General features: G+C 37.4%; 1 protein-coding gene across 1 annotated transcript in view; it reads left to right on the forward strand.

Moving 5' to 3' along the window:
* The first annotated feature begins 273 nt into the window (after positions 1-273).
* LOC133644308 (mitochondrial coenzyme A transporter SLC25A42-like) overlaps positions 274-19,027 on the forward strand; it is a 40,450-nt gene continuing 21,696 nt past the window's right edge. Inside the window, exons 1-3 of the mRNA XM_062038689.1 lie at positions 274-569; positions 775-887; positions 18,962-19,027. The exon at positions 18,962-19,027 is cut by the window's right edge and continues 46 nt beyond it. Of these exons, the coding sequence (XP_061894673.1) occupies positions 819-887; positions 18,962-19,027 (135 nt within the window). The 5' untranslated portion in view covers positions 274-569; positions 775-818. The remainder of the gene's footprint in view (positions 570-774; positions 888-18,961) is intronic.

A 19,027-nucleotide genomic window follows, 5' to 3' on the forward strand; every position in this document is an offset into this window, starting at 1 on the left:
GGAGTATATTGTGTACACATTGAGAACAGGAAGTGAACAGAAGTGTTAGCAATTGCTCTGTAATGGAAAATGGGTAGGATTAAATAAGCTCGGCTTCTTCCAACTCCTTTTCGGACATGCTGAGAAGAGAGAAACTGGAAAGTCATGCCTTCACCTAACGTGAATTTCATTTCTGAACACACTGGACAAACGAAAGAGAAGGCACCTGGCAACCCACCACGGCGGCGAAATCTCGCGATATCTAGAAGGCCCCTTGGCTTTGTGGGCGTTGTAGTCCAAAACAGTGGGCAACGACGTCGTTCTAGTTTCTTCCAGAACTGTCAGTCGAGCCCCCCAAAATAAAAGCGAGCGCAGTGGCGAGGACGCGCGGCAGCGACACACGCGGATTAAAATAGAATCCCCTGGCGTTTATAAATAGGAAGCATGCGAACGCGCGGCTCGACGTTGTGATAAAAACAACAACACGGACCTCCTCCCTCTTTAAGTTGCGTTTACGGACCCAAGCAGCCTGCAGAGACGCAGCAAGACGACGGCGTAACAACGTCGAATGCCCGAGACACCTTGAAAAGGTAACTAAATCATATATGAACATGTTTATTCATGCACATGTTACATCATTTGCAGGAGGTGTGGTGTTGATTAATAGGATTAAAGCAGCATTGCATGCAAAAACAACAGTTTGAGCTGCTTGTGTAATGCAGGATCTTGTAATGTGGGCTTAAAATAAAAAAGGGGAACAAACTGTGCAAAATGGTTTCTTTTTTTTATTCGCAGCTGCTCTGGTAAAGCATCCATGAGAGACTAAGTGAGGGACACATATGGACCACCAGAGCCGCCTGCCAGTGGCCCCGGTGGTGACCCTGCCTGCTGCTTCCAGCCCAGCAAAGGTCGCACTTCCAGTCTTAATGCATAGTCTTTATTCCTGATACACCGTCAAGTTGGGATTTAAAATGAATTGATCTGTTCTAATGCAACCATGAATTAACGTGGACCCCGATTTAAACAAGTTGAAAAACTTATTCGGGTGTTACCATTTAGTGGTCAATTGTACGGAATATGTACTGTACTGTGCAATCTACTAATACAAGTTTCAATCAATCAATCAATCAATCAATGTCAAAGTCAAGGCCCCCGGGCCGGATCAGATTTATTTGATTGATTGATTGATTGAGACTTTTATTAGTAGGTTGCACAGTGAAGTACATATTCCGTACAATTGACCACTAAATGGTAACACCCGAATAAGTTTTTCAACTTGTTTAAGTCGGCGTCCACTTAAATTGATTCAGATACAGATATATACTATCAGATATATACTATCATCATAATACAGTCATCACACAAGATAATCACATTGAATTATTTACATTATTTACAATCAGGGGTGTGGGGGGGGGGTAGGGTATGGACAGCAAGTAGTGGACATAGAGAGAGAGAGAGAGAGAGAGAGAGAGAGAGAGAGAGAGAGAGAGAGAGAGAGAGAGAGAGATCAGAAGGCATAATAAAAAGTATCTGCATTTGATTGTTTACATTTGATTATTAGCAATCCGGGGAGGGTGCTAGTTTAGGGTTGTAGCTGCCTGGAGGTGAACTTTTATTGCGGTTTTGAAGGAGGATAGAGATGCCCTTTCTTTTATACCTGTTGGGAGCGCATTCCACATTGATGTGGCATGGAAAGAGAATGAGTTAAGACCTTTGTTAGTTCGGAATCTGGGTTTAACGTGGTTAGTGGAGCGCTCCCCCTGGTGTTGTGGTTATGGCGGTCATTTACGTTAAGGCAGTGTTTTTCAACCTTTTTGGAGCCGAGGCACATTTTTTTCATTGAAAAAATCCAAAGGCACACCACCAGCAGAAATCATTAAAATATGAAACTCGATATTGACAATAAAAAGTCGTGGGATATGACTTTAAACCATATCTAAGCATGCAACACTATAGCTCTTATCTCAAAGTAGGTGTACTGTCACCACCTGTCACATCACACCCTGACTTATTTGGACTCTTTGGCTGTTTTCTTATGTGTAGTGTTTTAGTTCTTGTCTTGCGCTCCTATTTTGGTGGCTTTTCCTGTTTTGTTGGTATTTTCCTGTAGCAATTTCATGTCTTCCTTTAAGCGATATTCCCCGCACCTGCTTTGTTTTAGCAATCAAGAATATTGCAGTTGCTTTTATCCTTCTTTGTGGGGACATTGTTGATTGTCATGTCATGTTCAGATGTACTTTGTGGACGCCGTCTGCTCCACACGCTGTAAGTCTTTGCTGTCGTCCAGCATTATGTTTTTCTTCACTTTGTCGCCAGTTCAGTTGCAGTTTCGTTCTGCATAGCCTTCCCTAAGCTTCAATGCCTTTTTTTTTAGGGGCACTCACCTTTTGTTTATTTTTCAGTTTAAGCATTAGACACCTTTTTACCTGCACAATGCCTCCCACTGTCATCTGAAAAATTGTGATCACGATTAGCTACCTGCTGCCACCTACTGATATGGAAGAGTATTACACGGTTACTCTGCCGACACTCCACAACAACACATCATTTGCAGACTATAATTACTGGTTTGCAAAAAATGTTATACCCCAAATAGGTGAAATTAGATAATCTCCCACGGCACACCAGACTGTATCTCACGGCACAGTGGTTGAAAAACACAACATGTACTTCGGTATCAGGGAGGTGTAGTGGATTTTATAGACTAGGCTCAGTGCAAGTTGTTTAACTCTGTCCTCCACCTTGAGCCAGCCCACTTTGGAGAAGTGGGTAGGAGTGAGGTGGGATCTGGGGTGATTGGATTTGATTAGAACAGTGGTTCTTAACCTTGTTGGAGGTACCGAACCCCATTAGTTTCATATGCGCATTCACCGAACCCTTCTTTAGTGAAAAATATATATATATATATTTTTTCAAATTCAAGACAAAGTTATATGTTTTTGGCAGGGTTCGCCAACCTTTTTGAAACCAAGAGCTACTTCTTGGGTACTGATTAATGCGAAGGGCTACCAGTTTGATACACACTTCAATAAATTGCCAGAAGTAGCCAATTTGCTCAATTTACCTTTAACTCTATGTTATTATTAATAATTAATGATATTTATCTTTGTGGAAACACTGATCATCTAAATGATTTCTCACAATAAATATATATAGAAACAGATAAATATCAATATGCAACACTTTATTTTTATATTTTCTGTAAGTGCACATTTTTCAAATTGAACATTTTCAAATGATCACTTCTAAGACAGTCTTGTGAAATCACAATATCCCATTTTAACTAGCTAGCCACTAACATTTTTTTTTAACAAATCATGAATTACTTTGCACCATGTTTGTACAAATAATAACTCATGTAAAATACAAAAGTCAACTCTCAAATTTTTAAATAATTCATGTCACACTTTGAACTGGACACCAAATCTGTTATCTGTTTCTTTGTCAGTTAGTGAAGACCAGGTCTTTAAAATATTTTCTTGGATTTTCAAATTCTATTTGAGTTTTGTCTCTCTTAGAATTAAAAATGTCGAGCAAAGCGAGACCAGCTTGCTAGTTAATAAATAAAAATTAAAAAATAGAGGCAGCACAGTGGTAAGTGCTGCTATTTGAGCTATTTTCAGAACAGGCCAGCGGGCTACTCGTCTAGTCCTTACGGGCTACCTGGTGCCCGCGGGCACTGTGTTGGTGACCCCTGGCTTTTGGTAACACTCTAGTATGGGGAACATATTCTAAGTAACAAAGACTTAATTTAGAGTTATTTGGACACTAGGGGAACATATTCTAAGTAGGGCTGCAACAACCAATCGATTAAATCGATTAAAATCGATTATAAAAATAGTTGCCGATTAATTTAGTCATCGATTTGTTGGATCTATGCTATGCGCATGCGCAGAGGATTTTTTTTATTTTTTATAAACCTTTATTTATAAACTGCAACATTTACAAACAGCTGAGAAACAATAATCAAAATAAGTATGGTGCCAATATGCTGTTTTTTTTCAATAAAATACTGGATAGGATAGAAATGTATTTTGTCTCTTTTATCCGATTATCAATCGATTAATCGAAGTAATAATCGACAGATTAATCGATTATCAAATTAATCGTTAGTTGCAGCCCTAATTCTAAGTAATAAAGACTTAATTTAAAGTTATTTGGTTAGGGTTAGGGTCAGGGTTAGAGGGTTAGGGTTATAATAAGGCATTAATAAGTACTTAATAATGACTAGTTAAGAGCCAATATGTTACTAATTTGCATGTTAATAAGCAACTAATTAATGGTGAATATGTTCCCCATACTAAAGTGTTACCATGTTATTTTACTGGTGCACAAAATGAACCGTGCATGAACATCACCTTGTTCAAAGAACAAAACCAACACAGTGCAGAAACTCACAACAAATTACACACCTGCAAACCAGTCAGCTGTTGCCGTATCCGTAATACACCGATAGGGAGAAGTTTGTATTTACACGATGAGTCGGGTGTGTCTTGACCTCCGCCGAACCCCTGAGGCCGACTCACCGAACCCCTAGGGTTTCATCGAACCCAGGTTAAGAACCACTGTATTAGAACTAGTGTTGAAACGATACCAATATTTTGGTACCGGTACTAAAATTATTTTGGTACTTTTTGGTACTTTTCTAAATAAAGGGGACCACAAAAAATGTGCATTATTGGCTTTATTTTAACAAAAAAATCTTAGGGTACATAAAACATATGTTTCTTATTGGAGTTAAGTCCTTAAATAAAATAGTGAACATACAAGACAAAAGCTCATAATTAGTCTGCTGACGTATGCAGTAACTTATTGTGTCATTTATCATTCTATTATTTTGTCAAAATGATTAAGGACAAGTGGTAGAAAATGAATTATTAATCCACTTGTTCATTTACTGTTAATATCTGCTTACTTTCTCTTTTAACATGTTCTATCTACACTTCTGTTCAAATGTAATAATCACTTGTTCTTCTGTTGTTTGATACTTTACATTAGTTTTGGATGATACCACAAATTTGGGTATCAATCCGATATCAAGTCGTTACAGGATCATACATTGGCCATATTCAAAGTCCTCATGTGTCCAGGGACATATTTCCTGAGTTTATAAACATAAAATACATTTTTAAAAAAACGAAAGAAGATGTGATGCCAAAAAATCTGTTGAGACTCCTCCCACCCCCAACAAGTACTGTTTGGACTGCTGGACTCTGGAAAGAGGTTCCGCAGCCTCCGTAGCAGAACCTGCAGGTTCTGTAACAGCTTCTTCCCTCAGGCCATCAGACTCCTGAACGCATCATAATAATCCCCTCAATTCCTCCCAAAAAAACGGATTAACTGGCTGGAATATAAAGACAATATACTGTAACATCCATCCATAAACGTGGATGCATATGCAAAAGTGCAATATATTTATCTGTACAGTAATCTATTTATTTATATCTGCACCTTATTGCTCTTTTATCCTGCACTACAACCGCCTGCTTTGAAGGAAGTTTGTTCTTGTCTGTGAGCCTGTTGAAAAATGTTTTCACTTGAAATTAGTAACCGAGCCATACAAAATTGTTGGATTATTCATTTAATCATTGAATAAAATACAGTACACTGTGTTAGGTTCAATAGGTTATGTGCAATCATTTTAATATGTTTTAATAAACATTGATCTAGTCCGGCCCTTCGGCTTCTAGCAAATTAGTTTTTGTGGCCCTCTGATGTATTTGACTTTGACATCCCTGTTCTAATGCTGAGCTTATTTAAAGGGGACGTGCACTTTTTGGGGTGGAATTTTTCTTATAATTTACAAACTTTATGAGAGACAAGAACATGTTTTTTTTAATGTATTGTAACTCGTAAATAAATGTAAATAAAAGTCTGCTTACGATGGAGTCAATGGAGGTCCTCTATTGCGGCCATAAAGCCGGCTCAACCAGTGGTCCCCAAACTACGGCCCGCGTGCCGGCTCCAGCCCGCCAGCATATGTATATATATGTATATATATATGTATATGTATATATATACATATATATATATATATATATATATATATATATATATATATATATATATATATATATATATATATATATATATATATATATATATATATATATATATATATATATATATATATATATATATATATATATATATATATATATATATATATATATATATATATATAGTACAGGCCAACATTTTGGACACAGCTTCTCGTTCAATGCATTTTCTTTATTTTCATGACTATTTACATTGTAGATTGTCACTGAAGGCATCAATACTATGAATGAACACATGTGGAGTTATGTACTTAACAAAAAAAGGTGAAATAACTGAAAACATGTTTTATATTCTAGTTTCTTCAAAATAGCCACCCTGTGCTCTGATTACTGCTTTGCACACTCTTGGCATTCTCTCGATGAGCTTCAAGAGGTAGTCACCGGAAAGGGTTTTCACTTCACAGGTGTCATAGTTTTGATGCCTTCAGTGACAATCTACAATGTAAATAGTCATGAAAATAAAGAAAACACATTGAAATGAGAAGGTGTATATATATATATATATATATATATATATATATATATATATATATATATATTAGGGCTGCAACTAATGATTAATTTGATAATCTATTAATCTGTCGATTATTACTTCAATTAATCGATTAAAAATCGGATAAAATAGACAAACTACATTTCTATCCTTTCCAGTATTTTATTGAAAAAAAAACAGCATACTGGCACCATACTTATTTTGATTATTGTTTCTCAGCTGTTTGTACATGTTGCAGTTTATAAATAAAGGTTTATTTTAAAAAAAAAAAAAAAAAAAAAAAAAAAAAAATATATATATATATATATATATATATATATATATATATATATATATATATATATATATATATATATATATATATATATATATATATATATATATATATATATATATCAATCAATCAATCAATGTTTATTTATATAGCCCTAAATCACAAGTGTCTCAAAGGGCTGTACAAGCCACAACGACATCCTCGGTGTCGAGTGGGTCTGACATAATATTGTGAAAGTCCAACACATCAGCGAAAGTCCAGTCCATGGTGGGGCCAGCGGGAACCATCCCGAGCGGAGACGGGTCAGCAGCGTAGAGATGTCCCCATCTGATGGACAGGCTAGCGGTCCACCCCGGAGCAGAGTAGAAAAGAAAAGAAAAGAAACGGCAGATCAACTGGTCTAAAAAGGGAGTCTATTTAAAGGCTAGAGTATACAAATGAGTTTTAAGATGAGACTTAAATGCTTCTACTGAGGTAGCATCTCTAACTTTTACCGGGAGGGCATTCCATAGTATTGGAGCCCGAATAGAAAACGCTCTATAGCCCGCAGACTTTTTTTGGGCTCTGGGAATCACTAATAAGCCGGAGTTCTTTGAACGCAGATTTCTTGCCGGGACATATGGTACAATACAATCAGCAAGATAGGCAGGAGCTTGACCGTGTAGTATTTTATACGTAAGTAGTAAAACCTTAAAGTCGCATCTTAGGTGCACAGGAAGCCAGTGCAAGTGAGCCAGTATAGGCGTAATATGATCAAACTTTCTTGTTTTTGTCAAAAGTCTAGCAGCCGCATTTTGTACCATCTGTAATCTTTTAATGCTAGACATAGGGAGGCCCGAAAATAATACGTTACAGTAATCGAGACGAGATGTAACGAACGCATGGATAATGATCTCAGCATCGCTTGTGGACAAAATGGAACGAATTTTAGCGATATTACGGAGATGAAAGAAGGCCGTTTTAGTAACACTCTTAATGTGTGACTCAAACGAGAGAGTTGGGTCGAAGATAATACCCAGATTCTTTACCGAGTCGCCTTGTTTAATTGTTTGGTTGTCAAATGTTAAGGTGGTATTATTAAATAGATGTTGGTGTTGAGCAGGACCGATAATCAGCATTTCCGTTTTCTTAGCGTTGAGTTGCAAAAAGTTAGCGGACATCCATTGTTTAATTTCATTAAGACACGCCTCCAGCTGACTACAATCCGGCGTGTTGGTCAGCTTTAGGGGCATGTAGAGTTGGGTGTCATCAGCATAACAGTGAAAGCTAACACCGTATTTGCGTATAATGTCACCTAGCGGCAGCATGTAAATACTAAAGAGTGCAGGGCCAAGAACTGAACCCTGGGGAACTCCGCACGTTACCTTAACATAGTCCGAGGTCACATTGTTATGGGAGACACACTGCATCCTGTCAGTAAGATAAGAGTTAAACCAAGACAAGGCTAAGTCTGACATCCCAATACGCGTTTTGATACGCTCTAATAAAATATTATGATCAACAGTATCGAAAGCGGCGCTAAGATCAAGAAGCAGCAACATAGATAACGCATCAGAATCCATCGTTAGCAATAGATCATTAGTCATTTTTGCGAGGGCTGTCTCCGTAGAGTGATTTGCCCTGAAACCGGATTGAAAAGGTTCACAGAGATTGTTAGTCACTAAGTGTTCATTTAGCTGCTGTGCGACAATTTTTTCGAGAATTTTCGAGATAAACGGTAGGTGGGACACCGGCCGGTAGTTCACCATGAGGTCAGGATCGAGGTTAGGTCTTTTGAGTAGAGGATGAATAACCGCTTTTTTGAATGCTAGAGGAACAGTGCCGGAGGAAAGTGATAGGTTTATAATATTTAACACTGATGGACCTAATAAAACAAAAAGCTCCTTGATAAGTTTCCCAGGAATTGGGTCAAGTAGACATGTTGTTTGTTTTGTCCCATTTACACATTTTAACAATTCCTCCAATGTTATTTCATCAAAGAGAGAGAAACTATTTTGGAGGGCAATGTCCGTCGTATATACCGTCGTATTTGTGTTAATAGAACCCAGTTGTAGCTGAGATGCATTGTCTTTAATCTCTTTTCTAATGACTTCAATTTTTTTATTAAAGAAATTCATAAAGTCATCTGCTGAGTGGGTGGAGCTACTGGGAGGAGTCCCTTGTTGGGTTAGCGATGCTACTGTATTAAACAAAAATTTAGGATCATTTTCGTTGAGGTGGATGAGATTTGAGTAATATTTAGCTTTAGCTGAGGTAAGCATGCGTTTATAAGTTATTAAACTATCACTCCATGCTTGATGGAAAACCTCAAGTTTAGTCGCACGCCATTTGCGTTCCAGCTTTCTACATGATAATTTCTGGGTATATATATATATATATATATATATATATATATATATATATATATATATATATACATATAAATAAAACTAAAAAATTGCCTCTGGGCATGCGCATAGCATAGATCCAAAGAATCGAAGACTAAATTAATCGCCAACTATTTTTATAATCGATTTAATCGATTAGTTGTTGCAGCCCTAATATATATATATATATATATATATATATATATATATATATATATATATATATATATATATATATATATATATATATATATATATATATATATATATATATATATATATATATATATACACTACCGTTCAAAAGTTTGGGGTCACCCAAACAATTTTGTGGAATAGCCTTCATTTCTAAGAACAAGAATAGACTGTCGAGTTTCAGATGAAAGTTCTCTTTTTCTGGCCATTTTGAGCGTTTAATTGACCCCACAAATGTGATGCTTCAGAAACTCAATCTGCTCAAAGGAAGGTCAGTTTTGTAGCTTCTGTAACGAGCTAAACTGTTTTCAGATGTGTGAACATGATTGCACAAGGGTTTTCTAATCATCAATTAGCCTTCTGAGCCAATGAGCAAACACATTGTACCAATAGAACACTGGAGTGATAGTTGCTGGAAATGGGCCTCTATACACCTATGTAGATATTGCACCAAAAACCAGACATTTGCAGCCAGAATAGTCATTTACCACATTAACAATGTATAGAGTGTATTTCTTTAAAGTTAAGACTTGCCCCGGCCAAACTTTTTTAACCCAATGCGGCCCCTGAGTCAAAAAGTTTGGGGGCCACTGGTCTAAACAATCATCCAAAAAACGGCATTAATACTGCATTTACATTTAGTGACCTGAATATTAACCAAGTATTGGCGATGTTCTTATGTAAGCCCTAATGTTATGGACTTATTTTTAGCGGTGCATTGTCGCAGAGCGTTAACTTCTTTATGCTGCTGTGTTGACATCATCAGCTGCTGAGCTGCTTTCTCGCATGTAGCTAATGAAAGTCTATTCTGAATCATAAATGATACCTCTCACCTCTAGAGTAAAATAATAAGGACATAATCCGAGAAGTTGGTCAACTTTGACAGCCAATTTATAAAGGGCGAAAAAGACAACGCCCTTTTTTCTTTGCGAGGATTATGAGTCATTCTTTACCTAAACGGGAATATATCAACATCCTATCAGTCGGCAACCCAGTTAGAGCAGACATTGTACAGTAAGTGATGTTTTATTAGATCTGCAGTGAGTAGTAATCAGTGATGTTGTGATGCGTTTTTGATGCATAAATAGTACATGTTATTATGAATGTGCCTGTTATTACATTACATATTCACTTACAGCATGTACCGTATTTTTCGGACTATAAGTCGCAGTTTTCTTCATAGTTTGGCCGGGGGGTGCGACTTATACTCAGGAGCGACTTATGTGTGAAATTATTAACACATTACCGTAAAATATCAAATAATATTATTTAGCTCATTCACGTAAGAGACTAGACGTATAAGATTTCATGGGATTTAGCGATTAGGAGTGACAGATTGTTTGGTAAACGTATAGCATGTTCTATATGTTATAGTTATTTGAATGACTCTTACCATAATATGTTACGTTAACATACCAGGCACGTTCTCAGTTGGTTATTTATGCCTCATATAACGTACACTTATTCAGCCTGTTGTTCCCTATTGTTTATTTATTTTAAATTGCCTTTCAAATGTATATTCTTGGTCAGTGTTTCCCACACATTCATTTATTTGTGGCGGCCCGCCACGAAAGAATTACGTCCGCCACAAATAGATTTTTTTAATTTTTTTTAATTTTTTTTTATTTTAATTTTTATTTTTTTTGTCCTGTCCAGCTTCTCAGGCAAATCATAAAGTTGATGTAGATGCCCATATAGGCTGTTCAGATTTAATTTACAAAAGAGAAGTGTAGGATACTTCTCTTTTTGCCTTATTTGTATTTGACCACTACTGTTTTCTGTTTATTTGTTACTGACTGTGGCAGGACACCTCTGCCTCTGTTTCACTTTATGTTGCTGGTAAATAATATGGTTGTAGTAGTAGGCTAAAGTTAAATTATTTAGTATGCACTAATTAAAGGGGCAGAGCTTTAAGAGACATTTTAGCTTTTATATTTCATTAGATATATTTTTTGTAAGAACCACAATTAATAAATATATTTCAGTGAATAACTTATTGTTCAAATCTGTATATAAATATGTACATAAAGTGTTGTAATTATATTGTAAAATGGATGGATGGATGGACGTTTAAAACAAAACTGTTATTATTAATTAGTAAGTATACATTTTTTGAGCCTTTTTAGAGAAAATCATATTGTAGTAAATTATGCAAATTACTCGATGATGTCATGGTGACCACGCCTGTAGCCACGCCCATAGCCACGCCCCCACCGCCACAGGAATCTTGGCAGTTTATGGGAAACACTGTTGGTGTTGGGTTTTATCAAATAAATTTCCCCCAAAAATGCGACTTATACTCCAGTGCGACTTATATATGTTTTTTTCCTTCTTTATTATGCATTTTCGGCCGGTGCGACTTATACTCCGGAGCGACTTATACTCCGAAAAATACGGTATACAAAACCTTAATGGAGGTGTTTTTAACTGCTTTATATGCAGAATAGAGCGACTCCCATAGGCTCCGTCGTAAGCTGACTTTTGCTTACTAGTTAGACTGCATAAAACACATATGTGTTCTTGTCTTACATAAGGGGAAAAAAAGTGCAGTTCCCCTTTAATGCGTTAAAGTAAGTCAGTGTTATGTGCTTGTGAAAACATACCTCTCTGCTGGCAGTGAGGCTGTAAATACAAGGGAGAGGGGCAGGCCAACAACATGAAGCTGGGTCATCTTACCTGCAACATTGCCCAAGCAGAAACGTGCAAGATAAGGATAAGGATAATGTAGGACATACACACCTGTTTGTGTTTACAATCCCTTTATTTCCCATGTGGAAACATTAGGAATGAAAATAGTCCAAACTGTTAGTATCATGAAAGCTTTAATTAACTGTACGGGCAATACTAAGAAGTAATTGTTTTTCACCGTGGGGAGGGAGGATTGTTGATGGCTCGCCGAGTTTAGCAACGGTTATGCATGTGTAAAAAGAAGTTAACCACGGTATGTTAAAATGTCAGTAACACTTTAAGATTCTTAACAAGTATAAAAATAGGTTAACCACTGTGTGTCACATTCTCGACTGTCATACGAGTGTAAAAAGAAGTTAACCACTGTATAATGGAAATGTCAATAATATTCTTTGCTGTTGAACAACTGTCAAAAAAAAAAAATTTGATCGTTAAGGATCAGTACTGGCCGATTTTCGTAAAAAAGTATGTAATCGCCATTAATGCCTTTTAAAGGCCTACTGAAATGAATTTTTTTTATTTAAACGGGGATAGCAGGTCCATTCTATGTGTCATACTTGATCATTTTGCGATATTGCCATATTTTTGCTGAAAGGATTTAGTAGAGAACAGCGACGATAAAGTTTTGGTCGCTGATAAAAAAGCCTTGCCTGTACCCGAAGTAGCGTGACGTCACAGGTTGATGGGCTCCTCACATTTCCCCATTGTTTACAATGCAGCGAGAGCGATTCGGACCGAGAAAGCGACGATTACAACTAGGGATGTCCGATAATGGCTTTTTGCCGATATCCGATATTCCGATATTGTCCAACTCTTTAATTACCGATACCGATATCAACCGATATATGCAGTTGTGGAATTAACACATTATTATGCCTAATTTGGACAACCAGGTATGGTGAAGATAAGGTACTTTTTAAAAAAATTAGTAAAATAAGATAAATAAATTAAAAACATTTTCTTGAATAATAAAGAAAGTACAACAATATAAAAACAGTTACATAGAAACTAGTAATGAATGAAAATTAGTAAAATGAACTGTTAAAGGTTAGTACTATTAGTGGACCAGCAGCACGCACAATCATGTGTGCTTACGGACTGTATCCCTTGCAGACTGTATTGATATATATTGATATATAATGTAGGAAGCAGAATATTAATAACAGAAAGAAACAACCCTTTTGTGTGAATGAGTGTAAATGGGGGAGGGAGGTTTTTTGGGTTGGTGCACTAATTGTAAGTGTATCTTGTGTTTTTTATGTTGATTTAATAAAAAAACAACAACAAACAAACAAAAAAAACCCGATACCGATAATAAAAAAACCGATACCGATAATTTCCGATATTACATTTTAACGCATATATCGGCCGATAATATCGGCCTGCCGATATTATCGGACATCTCTAATTACAACATTAATTTGAGCGAGGATGAAAGATTTGTGGATGAGGAACGTGTGAGTGAAGGACTAGAGTGCAGTGCAGGACGTATCTTTTTTTGCTCTGACCGTAACTTAGGTACAAGCTGGCTCATTGGATTCCACACTTTCTCCTTTTTCTATTGTGGATCACGGATTTGTATTTTAAACCACCTCGGATACTATATCCTCTTGAAAATGAGAGTCGAGAACGCGAAATGGACATTGACAGTGACTTTTATCCCCACGACAATACATAGACGAAACACTTTAGCTACAGAGCTAACGTGATAGCATCGGGCTTAAATGCATATAGAAACAAAATAAATAAACCCCTGACTGGAAGGATAGACAGAAGATCAACAATACTATTAAACCAGGGACATGTAACTACACGGTTAATGCTTTCCAGCCTGGCGAAGCTTAAAAATGCTGTTGCTAACGACGCCATTGAAGCTAACTTAGTATAACGGGACCTCACAGAGCTATGATAAAAACATTAGCGCTCCACCTACGCCAGCCAGCCCTCATCTGCTCATCAACACCCGTGCTCACCTGCGTTCCAGCGATCGACGGAAGGACGAAGGACTTTACCCGATCATCCGTGCGGTCGGTGGCTAGCGTCGGCTAGCGCGTCTGCTATCCGAGTCAAAGTCTTCCTGGTTGTGTTGCTGTAGACCGCCGCTAATACACCGATCCCACCTACAACTTTCTTCTTTCTAGTCTCCATTGTTCATTAAACGAATTGCAAAAGATTCACCAACACAGATGTCCAGAATACTGTGGAATTATGAGATGAAAACAGAGCTATTTTGTAATGTTTTCAATGGGGTACCGATACTTCTGTTTCACTGGCTACGTCACGCGCATACGTCATCATCCAAAGGCGTTTTCAACCGGAAGTTTAGCGGGAAATTTAAAATTGCACTTTATAAGTTAACCCGGCCGTATTGGCATGTGTTGCAATGTTAAGATTTCATCATTGATATATAAACTATCAGACTGCGTGGTTGGTAGTAGTGGCTTTCAGTAGGCCTTTAATTCTCAGCCACAGCAGCTGAAGGACGCTGCATTGACGCGGGAGCATTAAGTTACATTTCTTCTTCTTTTTTGCCATCAATGAAAGCCTTCATTGTTGACATCACAAAAAAAAGCACAAAAAAGAAAAACATACTCGTGGAGTTAGACGCTTACTGGGTGGAAATCTCACGAGATTTGCTGAAATCTCATGTGACATAACTTGTGATGACATATTTTGGTCAAACCTCAGAATGGTGCAAGGACTTTTTAAGTCCCATGGGTATTTAGTCCACAAAACAATGGCAGTTTCCCAATAGGAAGTGTTGCGGGATACTTTTATTATACATCAAGGTATTTCAATCCATGTGGCATGCAAAACAGCATTTGGCCTCAATAAGAGTTGTGAGACTGCTGATATTTTCCCTTCCTGAAGCAATTCTCATCGCATAGAGTGGCTGTTTATTGGGTTCAGCAGCCCTTTAGGCGTGGAAAAATTGCATGAAAGCACACGCGCACACACACACACTTTATTAAAGGCCTACTGAAACCCACTACCACCGACCATGCAGTGGGATAGTTTATATATCAATGATGAAATCTTAACATTGCAACACATGCCAATACGGCCGGGTTAACTTATAAAGTGCAATTTTAAATTTCCCGCTAAACTTCCGGTTGAAAACGCCTTTGGATGATGACGTATGCGCGTGACGTAGCCAGTGAAACAGAAGTATGGCTCCCCCATTGAAGCCAATACAAAATAGCTCTGTTTTCATCTCATTATTCCACAGTATTCTGGACATCTGTGTTGGTGAATCTGTTGCAATTTGTTCATTGCATTATGGAGAAAGAAGCTGAGCAAGCAAAGAAGAAAGTTGTCGGTGCAAAGCGGAGTATTTTGCAAGGGAAGTCAGCAACACAACACAGCCGGTGTTTCATTGTTTACATTCCCGAAAGATGCAGTCAAGATCGAAGAACTCGGACAACAGAGACTCTTTCCAGGAGGACTTTGACTTCGATACACAGACGCCTGTAGAGAACTGGGACAACACAGACTCTTACCAGGATTACTTTGATTTGGATACACAGACGCAGACGCGGTACCGTGAGTACGCAGCTGCGCTTCCAAACATTTGATCGCTTGCCCGTACGTGCGTGTCACGTACGTAACTTTGGGTAAATATATAAGCTTTATGAACCTTGAGTTAGGTGAACGGTCCTTTGGGCTGAGTGATTGTGTGTGTTGTGCAGGTGTTTGAATTGTATTGGCGGGTTGTATGGACGGGAGCTAGGAGCTAGGAGCTTGGAGCTAGGTGTTTGTTATGCGGGATTAATTTGTGGCATATTAAATATAAGCCTGGTTGTGTTGCGGCTAATAGAGTATAGATATGTTTTGTGTTTATTTACTGTTGTAGTCATTCCCAGCTGAATATCAGGTCCCACCCGCCTCTCACAGCATCTTCCCTATCTGAATCGCTTCCACTCCCCACTAGTCCTTCACTTGCACTTTCCTCATCCACAAATCTTTCATCCTCGCTCAAATTAATGGGGAAATCGTCGCTTTCTCGGTCCGAAACGCCCTCACTTCTGGCCGCCATCACTGTAAACAATAGGGAACTTTGCGGAAATGTTCAACTGACTACGTCACGCTACTTCCGGTAGGGGCAAAGCTTTTTTTTGTCAGATACCAAAAGTTGCGATCTTTATCGTCGTTGTTCTCTACTAAATCCTTTCAGCAAAAATATGGTAATATCGCGAAATGATCAAGTATGACACATAGAAAAGATCTGCTATCCCCGTTTAAATAAAAAAAATTCATTTCAGTAGGCCTTTAAACAGCTATGTTTTTGCAAAACATGGCTTGGCATTATCTCTCGTGATTAGCAGAGGAGTGACTTTGCAGGAAGTACTTCACACTTGTTGTGGTGATGATAAGCAGGATGACAATTCAAGTACACGGTGAGACGTGATAAAATAGAGCAGTGATTCTCAAACTAGTCTCAAACTAAATTCTCCAGCGAGGGCAAGGGGTGTTCAAACTTTTTCCACCAAGGGCCGCAAAGTGAAAAGTCAAAGCATGCTGGGGCCAATTTGATACTTTTCTATGTTGTAATTTTTTTTGACTAGAAACAGAACTTATTGGTGGTGCACAAGGAATCGATGCAGATCTGAATCGTGGTTCTTATTCGTCCAAATTTTAAATCGATTCATACTTTTTTAAAAATTTTTTTATAATATCTCTTTAAAATACCTTTTAACGCCTTCTCCATGCAACCGGAAAGAGCTTTTCTAACCTGATTCATCATCATTATTATACCAAATAATGCATTGCAAAAATCGGTTTGAATCCAGAATCATGTTGAATCGAGAATCGATTTTGAATCAAATTATCACCCCAGGAATCAGAATGGCATCAAATCGTTAGGTGCCCAAAGACTCACACCCCTAGAAATGTTATATATAGCCGAGGTTACTGTGGTTTTTCCGTTAGAAAGTGCTCAATGCCGAGGTAGAGCGGGAATATTCGTTAGGTCAGGAAAAAACACGGAGGCTATTTCATTCCTACAAGCCTGTTTCGCAGGGATTTCCAGGGAAAATCCCCTGAAGAGCAGGGAAACCTGCGAAACAGGCTTTTAGGGATGAATTAGCCTCTGTTTTTTCCTGACCTAACAAATATTTATATATATATATTTAAAGATATAACTTTGTGTTGGCTTTGTGTTATAGATGACATTATTATTTATATACCGATATTGAAGCCTTGAGTATTGGCCGATACCGAAATATGATCGGATATCAGCACAAATTATACATACTTTTATTATTTTGTAGTGTGGAATGTTAAAAAAGGTTTGATCGAGTGAAATCACTCAAACAGATAAAGAATAAAAACTATTTATTAATAATAGTCTGTAATACATCGATGCTGTCTAAGTTTTTTTGGCAACACCTCTTGGCCGAAATTATTTATTAAGCTCACGATGCATTCCAATGAGTGATACAGAGACGTATCAGTGTTTCCCATAAACTGCCAAGATACCTGTGGCGGTGGGGGCGTGGCTATGGGCGTGGCTAAAGACCACCATGACACCATCAAGTAATTTGCATAATTTACTACAATGATATGATTTTCTCTAAAAAGGCTCAAAAAATGTATACTTACTAATTAATAATAACAGTTTTGTTTTAAACTTCCATCCATCCATCCATCCATCTATTTTACAATATAATTACAACACTTTATGTACATATTTATATACAGATTTGAACAATAAGTTATTCACTGAAATATATTTATTAATAGTGGTTCTTACAAAAAATATATCTTATAAAATATAAAAGCTAAAATGTCTCTTAAAGCTCTGCCCCTTTAATTAGTGCATACTAAATAATTTAACTTTAGCCTACTACTACAACCATATTATTTACCAGCAACATAAAGTGAAACAGAGGCAGAGGTGTCCTGCCACAGTCAGTAACAAATAAACAGAAAACAGTAGTGGTCAAATACAAATAAGGCAACAAGAGAAGTATTCTACAATTCTCTTTTGTAAAGTAAATCTGAACAGCCTATATGGGCATCTACATCAACTATATGATTTGCCTGAGAAGCTGGACAGGACAAAAAAAACAAAAAAACAATTTTTTTTAAAATGTAATTTAATTTATTTTTTAAAATATTTGTGGCGGACGTAATTCTTTCGTGGCGGGCCGCCACAAATAAATGAATGTGTGGGAAACACTGCGTATGTTACTGGATACTTTTTAATATGCTGCTGCCTTGGAAACTCTTTATCTGTATTTAATATACTTTGACATTTGTTGTTATTGAAAAATGTTGTGTTTTAGACCACAGTATTTTTTAATTAAGGACATTTTATTATGTCAATACCTAGATTGCGCAAATCCGATACTTAAAGTGTTATCTTTTTCTCACTACATTGTCTTTTTTTGTCTTTATTCTAATATTTTACTTGTTTTGTTTGACTTTATTTCAACAATAAGCCAACAAAACTTGAGCTGCGGGCCACAAATTGCCCCAAGGCCACACTATGTACACCGATGATCTAGTGGTATGCTAAAGAATCACATCACTTGATTGAAGTACAGTGTTTTCCTATATTAAAACACAGTGTTACTGTTCAAACTGTGTGCAATGTTAGAGTGGTCAAGAATATTAAATATGTTCGATTAAACCTCTGCCTTGTTTTATGAATACATAGGCCTATTACGCTACTGTGTTTTAATGTTGGGCATTATGGGGGTACTTGGAGAGCTAAGTTTTTTCTGAGGTGGTACTTGGTGAAACAAGTTTTAGACGCACTGAAATAGAGGTAACTACATCATAAAGATGAATAATGTGTACTTTAATGTTACGTCTAGTTTAAGGTCACAAAGTGAAGTTTTGTTTTTACTGTAACGTGACAACGCAACGTGACGCAAACATGCCCAATGCTGCCCTACAGGACCTGAGGCCCGGCTGGACGGCGCTGGACTCCCTGCTATGCGGCGCATTCGCCGGAGCCGTCGCC

The sequence above is a fragment of the Entelurus aequoreus genome, linkage group LG27, assembly GCF_033978785.1.
Source record: "Entelurus aequoreus isolate RoL-2023_Sb linkage group LG27, RoL_Eaeq_v1.1, whole genome shotgun sequence".
In the NCBI taxonomy this organism is placed as follows: domain Eukaryota; kingdom Metazoa; phylum Chordata; class Actinopteri; order Syngnathiformes; family Syngnathidae; genus Entelurus; species Entelurus aequoreus.